The sequence below is a fragment of the Rosa rugosa genome, chromosome 3 (assembly GCF_958449725.1).
Source record: "Rosa rugosa chromosome 3, drRosRugo1.1, whole genome shotgun sequence".
In the NCBI taxonomy this organism is placed as follows: domain Eukaryota; kingdom Viridiplantae; phylum Streptophyta; class Magnoliopsida; order Rosales; family Rosaceae; genus Rosa; species Rosa rugosa.
The window spans coordinates 9582148-9600735 of NC_084822.1; the positions used below are offsets into that span (position 1 = coordinate 9582148).

General features: G+C 40.5%; 1 protein-coding gene and 2 long non-coding RNA genes across 3 annotated transcripts; 2 read left to right on the forward strand and 1 right to left on the reverse strand.

Moving 5' to 3' along the window:
* Positions 1 to 6816: 6816 nt before the first annotated feature.
* Positions 6817 to 9263, reverse strand: LOC133737164 (uncharacterized). Its single transcript, XM_062164774.1, has 4 exons — positions 8162 to 9263; positions 7527 to 7966; positions 6910 to 7331; positions 6817 to 6865 (listed from the first exon to the last, which is right to left on the reverse strand). Exons 1-4 carry the CDS (start codon positions 9261 to 9263, stop codon positions 6817 to 6819), a joined length of 2013 nt encoding a protein of 670 aa, XP_062020758.1.
* A 3906-nt stretch (positions 9264 to 13169) lies between these two features.
* Positions 13170 to 13818, forward strand: LOC133741417 (uncharacterized). Its single transcript, XR_009861905.1, has 3 exons — positions 13170 to 13209; positions 13314 to 13428; positions 13620 to 13818. It is a non-coding gene; the product is annotated as an uncharacterized LOC133741417 (long non-coding RNA).
* Positions 13819 to 14339: 521 nt separating this feature from the next.
* LOC133736774 (uncharacterized) lies at positions 14340 to 15709 on the forward strand. The gene is made up of 3 exons (XR_009859713.1): positions 14340 to 14514; positions 15341 to 15397; positions 15642 to 15709. It is a non-coding gene; the product is annotated as an uncharacterized LOC133736774 (long non-coding RNA).
* Positions 15710 to 18588: the final 2879 nt, after the last annotated feature.

Below are 18588 nucleotides of genomic sequence, written 5' to 3' on the forward strand. Positions count from 1 at the left end.
TTTTTTTTTTACCTATAAATGAAGGAGAAATAATACTTTCATTGAGTGGAATGACCTGTATTATTAGACAAGGAATTTGTCATCTAACTGAATCTAAATTGCAAAGTTTGTCCTCATACTTTGCAAAGCACCAAACTCAATGCTTGTTTGTTTATGATTCTTACTCTAGGTGCATTCATCCTCAAATCAAAGAAAATCAACATTTTATCCACTTTAGCAATAAGCTTTCACACTGCAGCCGATGAAGTACACAAAATTTGGAGATGCTCTACGTAATATTGAATGACTAGCTAGAGAAGTTTTTGATGGAAAAGAAAAGAGAGAATTGCAAAGAGTTTTGAAGTACTCTTTGTTTACGGAAAAATAAGGGTTTAGAATTTGGAGATAATTGACTTGCCAAATAGAAGAAAGAAAAAAGAAAAAGAAACAGAATTGCAAAGGAGGGTAGTTAAGATAATTTGTAAAAAAAAATTGAATTAAAGTAATAGAAAAAATAGATGGGGTGTGTGAATAACACCACCCTTTAATTAAAATAAAAGTTGGGATCTTTGTCCCAGGTCATTCTTCTCTTTCTTTGCAACGTGACCAATGTCTTTCTCTCTTCTTCCATAAAACAAGAAGACACTCTCTTTTCTCAACTTTTCCCTCCACATCTCTCTTAATCCATCATCTCTCACAAGCTCATCGAGTCATTGCCGCATATGATATTTCTTTTCTATGGTTTTCTCTTCAGTGTTTTTTTTTCTTTTCTTTTTTGTTGCATCTCCAGAAATTAGGATTTTCGAAATAATAAAAAGAGGTATGTCTTCTACTTTTTTAGACTACAATAGAGAATGAGAAAGAGATTATGCTTCTTTTTTTAATGAATTTGGTTAACTCTCATTACTAATGCACATTTTGTTTATGATTTTGCTGAGTTTTACCGAAGGGTTTTTTTGGTTGTTGGAATTTTGCAATAGAGTTTGACATGTTCATTGAAAGATAATTTGTTTTTAAATTTTTTAATTTCATTTTAGTTAAGAAAGAAATTTCATTTGATTTGTGTAGTTGTGTTGATCTTCAAAAAATTATGAAATTAAAATTTATATAGACTTTGTTGCACTCTTGACAAATTTAGAAACAATGACTTATATCCAAGTTTATTAATATACAAATACGAGGCTTAAGAATGACTCTCGTCCGGGGCCTTGAAAGACTCAGGACCGACTCTGACATGGCTCTGCCTTTGAACTTACCAATGTTGATGATACATTAAAAGACATCACTTCTAAATTCTCTATTGTCTCACTCATCAATGTACAAGGCATATAATTTTCTTGTGAAATACCATATTGTCGGAAGGACCTGTGACTCCGGGCGACCATCCATCCCACAAATAACTTGGCCCGGGCTTACCACACAGAGATATCATAGTCTCTCCCTGTGTCGTAAGTAAAACTAATTAAAAGAGTGATAATCGAAGAATCACCTATGGTGTCTTCACTACTTGTCTCGGGTCTCTCAACAAGGATGAGTTTTTTAATGGCTGAACGTGAATACTGGAATTTCGGGTTTGATTCATAAGTTCAGCATTCAAGAGTGGATTCACTAGGGTATTTAACTTTTATCTTGCAACTTGAGGATCAGGATGGAGACATTGAGTAAGCACCTAACCATTGGATGATCCTACAACTCCATAGTCTTCTTCTTTTGGTATTATATTGTCAAACCTGTAAATCCTTTTGTCCGAGAGACACAAAACTCTTGCTCTTTTTTTTTATTTTTTATTGATAGTACATCCTTGATCACAAATTAAATACCAGCCATGACTTGGCCACTGGAGGATGGGGAGGGTTTTCCAATTGACCACGGTCCACGGTCACGCTTGAACTCTTGCATATCCTCTGGACTTGTTCTAGAAAGCTCTCCAAATTTTGATCGATGTATTGAGATTAAGGCTTAGGTCTATTCATATATTGCTCATCAGAAGAGAATTAAGCCCCACAATATCTTTTCTTTTTCGAGAATTGAGAAAAATTTTGGTGGCTATAGTTGGTGTCACGCCCCGAATTTTGAATAACCAATTCAAATCCGAAACATGAATAAACAATTAATACAAATAACGTTCTGAATTTTTTTTTCTCAGAAACAAACACACCACTCGCCACTCAACACAAAACTCGAAAACCTCGAGTTAATTATTACAATTCACTCTTACAAAGTAAAATTGTAAAGCTCTAAATGAGCATAACAAACCTCACAATATAATGCTGTAATTCACATAACACTACTCTAAGCTGCCCGATCACCGTCCTGGTTCTCCTGACCTGCAGGGTTATCCGCTACACCGTTTGAATAGTGTACCGGGATTGCAACAACACAAAACCCAGTAAGCTTTTGACAGCCCGTATGAGTAAAAAGAAAGAACTGTTGATTTATTAAATTTCAGTTCAAGTAAAATTCAACAGTATTACGTCTGCAAAGAGACATCAAACCACTCATGTAAAACCACAAGGAATACATTTTCACAATCCTCAAATCACAATACACCACACTGGTCCTGCAAAAACCCAACCCACATAACACCACTTTGGTCCATCCCAACAGCACGTTAGAGCTCTAACCACATCGCTACCAGTCACCTTGGCCTAGGTGCAAGTAATGCGACATACTTCGGTTAATAATAAACCGTCGCGCTTTGGACATCCCCGTCCTCAGCACCATATACTTCGGTTAATAATAAACCGTCGCGCTTTGGACATCCCCGTCCTCAGCACACAACTTCGGTTAATAATAAACCGTCGCACCTTGGACATCCCCGTCCTCAGCACACAAACACTCCGGTTATCCTTAACCGTCGAACTTCGGACACCTCATCCTCAGAACCCTACATTCTCTAACTCTATACATCCTCCAATGTAAATCATGAATATTAACAAGAACTCATCAATCATGTTCATCACATATAAATATGGTAAGTCACATGTCAATTCATAATAATTTAATCATCCCAATTCCACACTCTTCAATGTCACACCATTCACATATAATCACGTAAATATATATATACGTAATTATCCGCTCAGGGATAATCACTAATACCAACTATAGTTCACATGCAATAAAACCGAGAAATTCATTTGTATAGTAAAAATCATTTTACTTACCCATGGACCGTAGTTGATCAAGTCCATATGATTTTAAAACAAATATTTATTTCATAAATATTTTCACGCAATTACGACAAAATAAGGTAATTAAATTTATTCGGTTCGTAATATGAACCACGTGAGGTTTACTCACCTCTAAATTCCCGCTGCGTCTTCTTAACAGCTCAAAATACAATTTCACGAATCGTCCGCCAAATCCAACCGTCGATCACCTAATCAAACATGACCTTAACTTAGCCAATAACTCAAAGACAAAATCAAACGACAATCCAACGGTCGGATCGAAATTAAATGATGATCCAACGGTCGGATCGAAATCAAATGATGATCCAACGGTCGGATCCTCACAGATCGCCTTTAGGATCATCCTCCAAAAATCATTACGAAGATCCAACGGTCGGATCTTCCTGAATCGTCCTTACTAACATCTCCGCTAATTTATACGAAAATCCAACGGACGGATTCTCACGAATCGCCTCCCTAATCACTGTTTAGCAATTATACGAAGATCCAACGGTCGGATCTTCGCCCATGACCACACAAAGCCTCTGGGGCAGTCATACGATCATCATATCAAAATTATAGGTTCATCTGACGGTCCTAATTCCACAGATCATAAATCTAACGATCGAAATCGATCGAAATCTCAAAATTCATAACTAATTCATACGATAACCGAAAAATGCGTATAATACGCCGAAATGATCGTATCGAAACATAGAATCATAAAATGGACAGAAACTAAATTTTTGACCTCCGGAGGTGGCCGGAAAGGGCCGCCGGAGTTAGGGACAGAGCCACCGCCGACCACCACAATTGGTATCGGGGCTGTGCTTGTCCCCTTCGTTTTCTCATTCTGGACACTTTTCATAACTAGCACAAGACCAAAAAATGACAGGAAGGGATCGAAATGTACCAAAAATCAGTCGGTGGCCGGAATTTTTCCAGAAACCGGCGAGCTCCAAAATCGACGTGAAAACTACAACCTCACGCCTCGATCCCTTCTGGAGAATTGTTCAGAACTTCCTTATGAACTCAACAAGCCAAGAATCACAAGAAACGATCGTGTATAGCTCGAGATATCTTGATCCGAAGGTTGGTTGTTCGATCCGCACGGGTCGAGCTCCGACGAACGTGAAAACGTTCGATCCAGTTCCGATCCTTCTTGGTGCTTGTATAGGAAGATGAGGCGAGCTCAATGAGCCAAGAATCAAGTGAAATGGTGCTCTGTAGCTCGAGATATCGAGTTTGGAACGAAAACGAGCTAAACCGGACTCGGGGTCGCCGCCGTCGCTGCCGGCCGTGCCGCCGCGCAAGGTTACCTCCGGTAGCTGCGCAAGGTCGAGGCGAAGCCGTGGAAGGTGGTCTGAGGTTGTTTGGTGGTCTGTGGTGGATGGTGCAGCACGATGAACAAAGCTCTGTTTTGTTTCTTCGACTGTGACGAGAGGAAACGAGAGAGAGAACGAGAGAGAAATAGAGAGGAAAGGAATTAAGTTTCTGCTGTCGGTCGATCGAGTGTCGGCAACAATTCATAGTGCTCTAATCGACAATCATCATGAAAGGTAAAGAATGAAATGATCATGTTCCTTGCTTTTGATTAATTATAAAAAAATCCGGTTATTACAATCTACCCCCCTTAAAGGAATTTCGTCCCGAAATTCAAGCACCCAATTCCACAAAGAGCTGTGGATACTTCACTCTCATGTCAGACTCTAACTCCCATGATGCATCACCCTCGTCATGATGACTCCACAGCACCTTCACAAGATTAACCTCCTTCCTACGAAGCTTCTTCGTAGACCTATCTAAGATACGAACAGGTTCAACCACAAAGGTTACATCCGTGTTTACCTCAATCGTACCATGATCAATTACATGGGACTCATCTCGGACGTACTTCCTGAGCATAGACACATGAAAGACATTGTGTACACCAGACATGCTAACAGGTAAGGCAAGACGATATGCCACTTTCCCAACCCTTTCTAGAATCTCAAAGGGTCCAACATACCTTGGTGCGAGTTTTCCCTTCTTGCCAAATCTCACTACGCCTTTCATAGGTGAGACCTTCAAGAATACGTAATCACCCGTCTCGAACTCAACTGGTCTCCTCTTCAAGTCTGCATAACTCTTCTGTCTACTTTGTGCTATTTGGATCCTATCCCGAATAGTAGTGATCTTCTCTGTAGTCTCCAGAACAAGTGCAGGACCAAAGAGTCCCTTCTCCCCTACTTCTGTCCAACAGATAGGAGTTCTACATGGCCTACCATAAAGAGCCTCATACGGGGCCATGCCGATGCTGGCGTGATAACTGTTGTTGTAGGCAAACTCTATCAATGGTAGATGATCCGCCCAACTTCCCTTAAAGTCCATCACACAAGCTCTAAGCATATCCTCCATCACCTGATTCACTCTCTCAGTTTGCCCATCTGTCTGTGGATGAAATGCGGTGCTCATAGCTAAAGCTGTGCCCAATGCCTTATGGAATCTACGCCAAAATTCTGAAGTGAAACGAGCATCCCGATCAGAAACAATTGTAACAGGCACTCCATGCAGCCTTACTATCTCATTCACATACAACTTACACAACGCATCCCCTGAGTAAGTTTTTGCCACAGGAAGGAAGTGTGCAGACTTCGTCAATCGGTCCACAATCACCCAAATTGAGTCATAACCTTGCCTGGACCTAGGCAATCCAGTCACAAAGTCCATGGAGATATCTTCCCATTTCCACACCGGAATTGGTAATGGTTGTAGCATCCCTGCAGGCCTCTGATGTTCTGCCTTCACTCGCTGACATGTAAGACACTTCGACACATGTTCCGCCACATCCCTCTTCATTCCATACCACCAAAATTGTCTTCGTAGGTCCATATACATTTTAGTACCACCTGGATGTATCGTGTATCGAGATCTATGAGCTTCCCGCATGACCTCCTCCTTGAGGTTATCAACACTTGGAACATACAATCTTCCTCGAAATCTCAACCCCCCATCTGCTCTAGTAGCCCACTCAGAAGGGCCCTCCACATTAGGATTAGCAGTCATCTCTGCAATCCTCGCCTGGGCAAATTCATCAAGTGTCTGCCCCTGAATGATCCTGGAAATCAAGGTAGACTGTAAGGTCATACTACCGAGAAAGATTTCATGTCCACCTCTTGTGGGCATAAGGTCAAATTCGGATGCAGCTTCCAACATGAGCCACTCCTGTACCATGAGCGATGCCATGATTACTCGGGGCTTCCTACTCAAAGCATCTGCCACTACGTTGGCCTTTCCAGGATGATACTCCAAAGTGAAATCATAGTCTTTGATGAGCTCCATCCATCTCCTCTGCCTCATGTTCAACTCCTTTTGGGAGAATAGATATTTCAGACTCTTATGATCAGAAAAGAGTTCGAACTTCTCACCATACAAATAGTGTCTCCAAATCTTCAAGGCAAACACCACTGCAGCTAGCTCTAGATCATGAGTGGGGTAATTCCGCTCATGAACCTTCAGTTGTCTTGAGCCATAAGCAACAACACCACCATTCTGCATCAACACACACCCCAAACCCTGATGAGATGCATCACTGTAAATAACTAAACCACCACCGCTAGTAGGAATAGTCAACACTGGTGCTGTAGTCAACCTGGTCTTCAGCTCGTTGAAAGCCTTCTCACATTCATCCGTCCATAAGAACTGAGCGTCCTTCCTTGTCAATTTGGTCAAAGCTGAAGCAATACCAGAAAACCCCTCAATGAATCGCCTGTAATACCCTGCCAATCCAAGGAAGCTACGGATTTCCGTAACGGTGGTAGGGCGACTCCAACTCATCACCGCTTCCACCTTCGAAGGATCTACCGAAACTTCATCCTTCGAAACTACATGACCAAGGAACTTGACTTCCTTCTGCCAAAAGTCGCACTTCTCAAACTTGGCAAACAATTTCTTCTCTCTCAGCGTCTGTAGTACAATCCGCAAATGCTCCTCATGCTCATTAGACGACCTTGAATAAATCAAGATGTCGTCCACGAACACTACAACAAATTGATCCAAATAAGGACTGAACGTACGGTTCATTAAGTCCATGAATGCTGCTGGTGCATTAGTTAGGCCAAAAGGCATGACAAGGAACTCAAAATGTCCATACCTGGTCCTAAACGCCGTTTTCGGAATATCCTCATCCTTCACCCTTAACTGGTGATATCCAGATCTCAAATCAATCTTTGAGAACACAGTAGCCTCTCTAAGCTGATCGAACAAGTCATCAATCCTAGGTAAAGGGTACCTGTTCTTGATGGTCACCTTGTTCAGCTGTCGATAATCCACACATAATCGAAGTGAATTATCCTTCTTCTTCACAAACAGCACTGGTGCACCCCAAGGAGATACACTAGCCTGTATGAACCCCTGAGCCAGTAATCCATCAATCTGAACTTTCAACTCCTGAAGTTCAGCTGGAGCCATCCGATAGGGTGCTTTCGATACAGGAGCAGTACCTGGTATCACATCAATGGAGAAGTCCATTACCCTTTTTGGAGGCAACCCTGGTATCTCCTTAAACACATCAGCATATTCTGAAACTACAGGAATCCCTGTAATCTCAAAAATACTACTCCCTGACTCAATATGAGCCAAAATCCCTGCCCTCATGGCAACGTCGGACCTCAGACAACGGTAATGAAACACCGGTTGTCCAGGAATACGGAAGGACACAATCATCCTAAAGCAATCAATCAATGCATGGTTCGGGCTCAACCAATCCATACCCAAAATCACATCATATGTGTGATCCGGAATCCCAATCAATGATGCAGAGAACTCTCTACCACCTATCCCAATAGGGCAATCATCACAAAACATATCCAGCTCAAGAGACACACCCAGAGGTGATGTAACACATAATGATCTAGTAAGAGGCATGACAATCAATCCCAACACATCCACTACTGAACTAGATATGAAAGAGTGGGAGGCTCCCGTATCAAACAATACTCTAGCAAGATAGTTATAAACAGATAAGGTACCTTCCACCCCAGTGCCTCTCTGACCGATTGCAAAGACTCTAGCTGGTACTGGAGGTAAAAGCCTTTGCTGATTACCCCGTCCTCCAACATGGGGTCGAGTACAGTCCTTGGCAAAGTGTCCAGTCTGTCCGCAACGAAAGCATCCCTTAGCCCTGGGTTTAGTGCAAGCCCTAGAGAGATGACCCAACTCATCGCAGTTATAACATCTCACAGGCGCTGCAGCTGCAACTTGTCTGACAGGTACGGCCCGAATAGGAGGAAGAGGAGCTGCTGCTACTCTAGCTGGGGCCTGATGGTGGAACTGAGTCTTTTGTCTCTTCCAGGATCCACCCCTAAAGTCTCTGGATCCACTGTTACCTGCCACTGCCTTTCCCTTTCCCTGAAAATCCCTCTCAGCTGTTTCCTTCTCCTTATGAATCAAGTTCTGCTGCTCAATGATCAGAGCCTTTGCTAGAATTTCCTTCATGACCTTCAGTTCCAAAATGGCCACATCAAGCTCAATGGAAGCATTCAACCCCCGCTGAAACTTCTTGGCCAAATCCTCAGCATCCATTGATTTCACAAACCTATATAGCCTAGAGAACTCTGCCTCATACTCTGTCACCGTCATCTTCCCTTGTGTTAGTGAGAGGAACTCCCGTTCCAATTTTTCTCTCACTGAAGCTGGAAAGTACTTCTCTCGGAATAGTCTCACAAAACCATCCCAAGTCAGGGTGGTCACATCAATGGTCTTTTGCATACAATTCCACCACACCCTAGCCTCACCCTTTAGCATGAAAGTGGCTAACTTCCTCTTTTCGATCTCATTACAGTCCATCATCTCAAAATAATTCTCCATATCCTCGACCCATTGATCAGCCACCATGTAATCCATGCTTCCATGAAACTTGGCTGCTCCCAGATGATTAATGTCTCTAGCCAATCTCAACAGACGACCAGGGTCAGCCATTTCACCCATGGGCGGAGTAGGTTGCACACCGATAGAAGACTCTACATCATCGTCATAAAGCTCCTCTATGGGACGGAACCTGTTTCTATCACCAGTTCTACCTTCTCTTACACCCCCACCACGACGTCTAGGCCCACCCCTCGGAATTTCCATTACCTAGGAAGCATAGTATGTTTGGTTAATACATGTATAACACTCAACATAGTATACGTCAATACTATTCCATATTAACCAAGTCGATACTACAAGAAAAGTATTCACGTTCCTAAGACGACTTAGCGGCCTAAACAACTCCTAACACTCACACATACCCAATGACTTTGCCAATACCGGAGAGCACATGATGGGGATCCGCTGCAGACGGGCCATCACTCGGTAAGTATTGACATATCACCAAATATGTACCTTACGCTCTGATACCAAACTGTCACGCCCCGAATTTTGAATAACCAATTCAAATCCGAAACATGAATAAACAATTAATACAAATAACGTTCTGAATTTTTTTTTCTCAGAAACAAACACACCACTCGCCACTCAACACAAAACTCGAAAACCTCGAGTTAATTATTACAATTCACTCTTACAAAGTAAAATTGTAAAGCTCTAAATGAGCATAACAAACCTCACAATATAATGCTGTAATTCACATAACACTACTCTAAGCTGCCCGATCACCGTCCTGGTTCTCCTGACCTGCAGGGTTATCCGCTACACCGTTTGAATAGTGTACCGGGATTGCAACAACACAAAACCCAGTAAGCTTTTGACAGCCCGTATGAGTAAAAAGAAAGAACTGTTGATTTATTAAATTTCAGTTCAAGTAAAATTCAACAGTATTACGTCTGCAAAGAGACATCAAACCACTCATGTAAAACCACAAGGAATACATTTTCACAATCCTCAAATCACAATACACCACACTGGTCCTGCAAAAACCCAACCCACATAACACCACTTTGGTCCATCCCAACAGCACGTTAGAGCTCTAACCACATCGCTACCAGTCACCTTGGCCTAGGTGCAAGTAATGCGACATACTTCGGTTAATAATAAACCGTCGCGCTTTGGACATCCCCGTCCTCAGCACCATATACTTCGGTTAATAATAAACCGTCGCGCTTTGGACATCCCCGTCCTCAGCACACAACTTCGGTTAATAATAAACCGTCGCACCTTGGACATCCCCGTCCTCAGCACACAAACACTCCGGTTATCCTTAACCGTCGAACTTCGGACACCTCATCCTCAGAACCCTACATTCTCTAACTCTATACATCCTCCAATGTAAATCATGAATATTAACAAGAACTCATCAATCATGTTCATCACATATAAATATGGTAAGTCACATGTCAATTCATAATAATTTAATCATCCCAATTCCACACTCTTCAATGTCACACCATTCACATATAATCACGTAAATATATATATACGTAATTATCCGCTCAGGGATAATCACTAATACCAACTATAGTTCACATGCAATAAAACCGAGAAATTCATTTGTATAGTAAAAATCATTTTACTTACCCATGGACCGTAGTTGATCAAGTCCATATGATTTTAAAACAAATATTTATTTCATAAATATTTTCACGCAATTACGACAAAATAAGGTAATTAAATTTATTCGGTTCGTAATATGAACCACGTGAGGTTTACTCACCTCTAAATTCCCGCTGCGTCTTCTTAACAGCTCAAAATACAATTTCACGAATCGTCCGCCAAATCCAACCGTCGATCACCTAATCAAACATGACCTTAACTTAGCCAATAACTCAAAGACAAAATCAAACGACAATCCAACGGTCGGATCGAAATTAAATGATGATCCAACGGTCGGATCGAAATCAAATGATGATCCAACGGTCGGATCCTCACAGATCGCCTTTAGGATCATCCTCCAAAAATCATTACGAAGATCCAACGGTCGGATCTTCCTGAATCGTCCTTACTAACATCTCCGCTAATTTATACGAAAATCCAACGGACGGATTCTCACGAATCGCCTCCCTAATCACTGTTTAGCAATTATACGAAGATCCAACGGTCGGATCTTCGCCCATGACCACACAAAGCCTCTGGGGCAGTCATACGATCATCATAGCAAAATTATAGGTTCATCTGACGGTCCTAATTCCACAGATCATAAATCTAACGATCGAAATCGATCGAAATCTCAAAATTCATAACTAATTCATACGATAACCGAAAAATGCGTATAATACGCCGAAATGATCGTATCGAAACATAGAATCATAAAATGGACAGAAACTAAATTTTTGACATCCGGAGGTGGCCGGAAAGGGCCGCCGGAGTTAGGGACAGAGCCACCGCCGACCACCACAATTGGTATCGGGGCTGTGCTTGTCCCCTTCGTTTTCTCATTCTGGACACTTTTCATAACTAGCACAAGACCAAAAAATGACAGGAAGGGATCGAAATGTACCAAAAATCAGTCGGTGGCCGGAATTTTTCCAGAAACCGGCGAGCTCCAAAATCGACGTGAAAACTACAACCTCACGCCTCGATCCCTTCTGGAGAATTGTTCAGAACTTCCTTATGAACTCAACAAGCCAAGAATCACAAGAAACGATCGTGTATAGCTCGAGATATCTTGATCCGAAGGTTGGTTGTTCGATCCGCACGGGTCGAGCTCCGACGAACGTGAAAACGTTCGATCCAGTTCCGATCCTTCTTGGTGCTTGTATAGGAAGATGAGGCGAGCTCAATGAGCCAAGAATCAAGTGAAATGGTGCTCTGTAGCTCGAGATATCGAGTTTGGAACGAAAACGAGCTAAACCGGACTCGGGGTCGCCGCCGTCGCTGCCGGCCGTGCCGCCGCGCAAGGTTACCTCCGGTAGCTGCGCAAGGTCGAGGCGAAGCCGTGGAAGGTGGTCTGAGGTTGTTTGGTGGTCTGTGGTGGATGGTGCAGCACGATGAACAAAGCTCTGTTTTGTTTCTTCGACTGTGACGAGAGGAAACGAGAGAGAGAACGAGAGAGAAATAGAGAGGAAAGGAATTAAGTTTCTGCTGTCGGTCGATCGAGTGTCGGCAACAATTCATAGTGCTCTAATCGACAATCATCATGAAAGGTAAAGAATGAAATGATCATGTTCCTTGCTTTTGATTAATTATAAAAAAATCCGGTTATTACAGTTGGTCCTTCAAATTTAATATTTACATATCTCATACTTATTAAACCTCCAAGTTAGACGCATACACCTTTTTATATTTTTTCGTTTTTTTATTTTATATTTTAGAATAGAACGCGCCACTACAAAAAAGAATTGCAATAGCCACGGAAGTTTGCGTCAGCATACTTTTTCCGTCGCCAAAAACCACTCTTTCGCCTCGGCAAAACCTTGCTATCGCAAGGATTGAAGAAGTTTGCTACCCCGTTTATAGACCGTCGCAGTCGCCGTGGCCAAACAATACCCTTTACATCGGCGAAACTTAGCCGTCGCAACCACGTCTAAAATTTACTATTTCAAGAAGGTGTCGTCGCGTCAATTACTTATAATCTTCTGTCGCAAAGTTTATCTTATTAAGGAACCCAATCCTTCTAGGGTTTATAAGAAATCCTCTCTCCTTTTCTCTGTTCTCTCCCTCAGCACACTTTCTTCTTTCTATCCTTCTCGATCTTTAGATTAATTTTTGTTCAGAAGAAACCATCAATCTCAGACAGCCCATCAGCCTTCTCTCCCTCGATACCGTGAAGGTGAAGTTTCAATTTCGTCCAAGTAATCCTCGCTTTGCTTCCGTCTCCAGGTTCCTCTCTCTCTCTCTCGATAGATCAAAAGAAAGAAAGAAAGAAAGAAAAAAGGGGGGGGGGGGTGTTGAGAGAGAGAGTGCCAGAACAATCTAGAGATCGAGAGATCTGATCCCTCATCGTTGCATATCCATCCACATCAACAGCTATCTTTAGCCGACGTCAACCTCATCCATCAAAATCAACAATACCAAAGGCTTGGTGAGATTTCCCTTTCATGTATATGAATTCCTTTTACCAAATCATCAAATTATTCATCTAAAGTTGTACTATATTATCAAATTTGCGAGAAGAGTCCGAAGAGAGTTTTTAACTTTGGAGGTAAAACCTTTCTGGGTCAGTTGAGAAGGCTTGGCTTACTGGGTCAGTCTGGAAGCTTTTACTTAACTGGGATTCTGGGTCCTTCTGCTTTCGTTTAATTTCAGCTTCCCCAAGTTACTTCACCTCAAAAGTCTCAGTCTTGGAAGCAAGTAACACCCAAAAAAGAAGATATTTCCGTCCACATATTATAAATAGATAATTAATTTTGATTACTCAGAGGTAAGTTTGATTACTGACAGTTACAATGTCATGAATTACAGATTAATGGATGTAATTCATGGCATTGTCAGCTAGTTTGTATTACTCACAGGCAAGTGTACATATTATAAATAAACAATATTCATGCATTGTGCTAGATTTTACAATTCTCACTAGGAATTAATTTTGTGTCTTCTTCACCATGCTTACAGTCTTTGTTGTATTGGAAACGAATTTGTCGCAAAAGTTGAGACAAGTATAACATTGATGATGAAGACGGATGGATAACACACGCATGTTCTGTGGTAACATACTAAGCTCTTCATCAAAACGTGATTTCACTGTTCATTACTTCTCTTTGTTGGCACTACGAACGAGGTTTAGCTCAATTCACTCAAATTATGGTTCTCTCTCTCTTTTTTTGGGTTTGTGCTTCACTTTTCACTGTATGATTTGCTATTCCATGTGTTAATGTCTTTGCTTGTACCTTGAAGGTTGTATACCTATGTCTTTGCATAGTGAAACTGTACATAAGTCTCTTCAATTTCTATATGTAATCTGATTGAGATTTCTTATCAGTAATTAAGAGTCTATTTCCTCAATGCAGTTCAATAACCGGGAATTATATCTTTGGTCCACTGCCTGTTGATATCATAAAGAGCTGGACTAATATAGAAACTTTGTAAGTTCCTTGTGTAGTTAACTTATATGATGCTTCGAGTCTACATCTTTTCTTACATCGAGTTATCAACAATTGTCAAATGTATGAATCATACAACCATTTAGTCTCTTATCATTGTTTACAGGTCATTCATGGGAAACAATTTTAAAGGAAATTTGACTAAAGAAGTATTCAATTTGCCAAAACTTTAGTATCTGTAAGTGTAGTCTCAAGTCCCATGCTCATCCTTCTTCATCTCAAGTCTCAAATGTATGTTTCTTTAAAAATATTAAAGTTCCAGCAGAAGGCTTTTGACCGCTCTTTGGTTTGATCTTTATGGCTGTGGTGGCACTTTTGGTTGTTCCTCTGCTTTTGAACATGTTTTTGCAGGAGAAATTAAGCAGCGTGGTGAAGAAGAGGTTTCTGGCTTCCACAATTGGATTCAGGTTGTGCTATAAAACTGATTCTTTGCCTATAGTACTTGTGTCTATGTATCTTATTATGTCAAGATAATTTATTGATGACTTGTGCATCTGTTGGCTTTAGTTGAGTTGAATTGGGAAGTAAGCTAGGACAATGTATTAGCATATTCAATGGATTTCCGCATGGATTTTTATAGGATTCAATAATTTTAGACTTGTAGTTTTCATCCCAAGAAGACTTAATAAAAATGAGAAGGAGTATCCATCGAGTAATCATTTTAAAGTCAGAACTAGTTGCAATTTCCCCATAGGTAGTTAGTAATTGTCTGTTTATGGTATTTCTTTCCTGACTTTTTCTATGATAGTTATGTGAACAAAATGAGACCATCATTATGGGTTTTCCCTTCATCTATAGTCTACCATTATATTATCTGAACTCTTCATATGATTTCTGGATAGTAGTGAGGAACTGCTCAATCAATCATTCAATCCCCAAAATACATTGGTGAAATGACATCTCTAAAGTACCTGTAATTTCACTTTGCTTCACCTGTTTGTTTTTCCTTTTCCCTTCCTTTGTTTGAGTTGCCTTGTTAAGGATTGATACTAGGCACAACAGGTCTATTCCCTTTAAAGAACATTAAATCATCTAGCTTGAACTACCGCAAGTGTCTTCCATTACCTCAAAGCTCCTTCTAAACTGCCTTACTTAAAATGGTATGTTTACTAGGATATTGTTTTGGACTGCTCTTCCTTTGTAGTGTTTACACTGCTCTTCCTCATGAACTTGGGTGTCATTCGTTCATTTTTCGTGTTCCTTCAGGATTACTCACAGCTGCCCATTGTGCAGGAACTAATTGCAAAGGTCTTCATGATAATGAACGGAAATTCAGACATATATTTCGAGGTAAGTATGGATTTAGCATTCTTCAAATCAACTACTCTATTTTTAATGTCTAAGTAAGACCAGCTAGTGAACTACTTCTTACTCTTCCTGGCACAAAATGTCAAAAAGTTAAAAAAGAGTTTGAGTGAAATATTGTATTTCCTGGTATGAACAATATATGTGTCATGCATGTACATCTCCCATTGATTTTCTAGCTTTTTGTTTCCTTAATGAGTGCTTGAAGATTTTTGACTTTCTGTTGTAGGAGACTTGTAGCAACACTAAAGTAATTGGTACGTGAAGCAGATCAAGGAAGATCCATGCAAAGTTTATGTTGATGTAGAGGAAGATAACTACCTTGTAGAAGTTAATTATCTTGTAAACTTTGGTAGAATCATCATTCCTTTTGTGACATCCATGACAAAACTAAAATGTAACACTTTTTTATATAAGCTTCATTTCTTTTTGTATAGCTTGTATCAAAAAAAAAAAAAAAAAATTGGCATGCATATTTGCATGCCAGATTTTTTTTTATTCATAAATAACACTTTTGCGACGGCATTTTTTTGGTAGCAAATGACTTTTGGCGACGGCAAAAAACTTCAGTAGCGATTGATGGCGTCGCCATTGGTATTTGCGACGGCATTTTTTAGTCGCAAAATTCTTGCGACGGCAAACCATTTGCCGTCGCTAATAATCTTGCGACGGTGCATTTGTCGTCGCAAATACTATTGGCGACGCCACCAACGGCGTCAGAAGCATTGTCGTCACAGAGCCGTCGCCAATGCTCTTTTGCTACGGCGTGGCGCCGTGGCTATTGCAATTTTTTTTTGTAGTGCGTTGCACGCACGTATACCAAATCTTCTAAGTCGTAAATCTATTCTCGTCTGGCAGCCCTCCTAGTCGGCGGGGGCTTTGGCCTCATCGACGAGCGGCGGATGTGGGCGGATGGGTCCTTTTCATGTTTAGTGTGATGGGTCCATTATATGGGAGTGTAAAATTTTGGCTTTGGCCCCCATCCATTAAACCATGCTCGATGGCGAAGCCCTAAAGAAACTAACAACTAGATAAAATGAAAGAAAGTAGAACATGATTGGTAGTGGAGAACATGCAAACATCACTCCTTCCACTACAACATGGAATAAGGGCCAAGAAACATGAAGTGAGGACTATAAATTCTTAAGCTTATGGAAGAATTGGGGAGGAATCATGGATAACAACGGTAACATGTATCAATTATAAGGTCATCAGAGTGTTTTTCTGCAAGTCCCTTCTCCTCATGATCATTTAGAAGATGGATGCGTCTAAGGCTTTTCGAAGATTGAAGGTGGGAGATTATGTGTTGGGAATCTCTTTCCCGAAATTTTATGTCCCAACAAGATCCGACCCTGTATCCATACTTCAACCCTACCACCATTCTAGTTGCCTAGGTGCAACCTCAATCTGACATAACTTGACCAGGACCTCGCACAACCGCTCCAAGCACCCAAAAGTGCTGGTGGTTGCCCGCAACCACTCCAAGCATCGAAATTGGTCTTGACCTGCGCATCTTTGCTACACCTTTCCACCACCATATTTGAATAGCCTTTTCATCACCCCAGCTTCATTAGATGCCTTTTTTTCATGTGAACAACCTCACTTTATAAGGTCAAAAGACAAGAGTTTTTGACTGTTCTCGACCTCACGCAACAGGCTGCCAAGAACCTTCATAGCTATAGAGGCAGATGCTAGCAGCTGCCCAGAGAGCAGCCGCTCTCAACCCTAGCAGAATGCTAGGTTATATGATAACTAAACCCTTGTTATAATATATCTCACCCAGTGGCGGAGCCAAAATTTCCTATCAACTGGGGCACTCAGAAATTTAAAGAAAAATAAAATAAAATATATACTAAAATTTTAATAAAAAATAATAAATTAGATGAAATTACGGTAAAATTAATATTTTATTAGTAAATTTTATTGCTTTTAGATATTAGACAAGTTTTTTTTATTATGGATACATATTTATTTTTAACTTTAAAATTATAAGAAAAAATTGTGTTAATGTCCTTAAAAAAAGGAAAGAAAATTGAAAAACTAATCTTCCAACCATGCGTGATTCGAACCTAGGACCAATAGCACAATTCATGCACGCCTTGCCACTGCGCCAAGTTGGCTTGTTTTGTAACTAACAAACTCTTAGCTACTTATTCTGATTTTCATGTACAAAAATTAAAAAATATATAAAAGTCAGTGGGGCACGGGACCCACTGGGTCCCCACGTGGCTCCGCCCCTGATCTCACCCTTTCCGGTTTAACAAAACTGACTTTAAGTTTTTCTTTTTTTTATTAAAGGAAAATAAATTACTAGGAACTTCCTCTAGTACTACGTAAACCTAGTCTATCAATTTTTTTTTTCTTGTAAACCCTTAACTCATCCAACATTTACATATGTAAATGAGAATCGAACCCATGACATTTACAATGTTGGAGTTATAAATTACCAACGGATCACAGCTCAATGACAAAATTGAAAGCTTGAATAGCAGATAATGGAAGAGAGTTGCATTACTATGCCATCACTAAACTTAAATGTCCTGTGTTTGTAATTGCATTAGCCATAAATTAAGTTTCTTTCTCTCCAATTATGCTTGAAGTGAATTGACTCAAAAGAATATGTAAGGTGATGAATATCCTTAATCAGCATTCTGTAGAATCGCTGTAAATCTGTATGTAATTAGGATTTTATTTAATTAGGATATCCTGTAATTATGGAAAGATTGTTTCCTATTAGAGTTAGACTACTCCTTTGTACTTGTATATATACCCTCATTGTGGGATGAATAGATTTATCGAATTAACCCTGAATTGAAGTATTCTTTTCTACTTGGTATCAGAGCAGGTTCAATCCTTTGAACTTGCGCTGCATCTTTTGAATCCTGAATCCTGAATCCCGAAGAACACCACAAACCGCTGCGTACCACCACCGTTGAAATCAAACCATCCTGAATTTCAAACCACCATCACCCTACCTTTTTTCAAAGAAAAAAAAAAAAAAAACTTTTTTTTTCAAAAACATTCATATCCATCTTGAAACCCTTGAAAATCCAATCCTGCGAAAATCATGAATTCCTCAATGATCCAATCAGAGAAACAGGCTATGGGGCATTCGGTGACTCCCGAATTTTCTGTTATGGCTCAACGCAAACAGGATCCTCCAGGCTTCTCAGGAC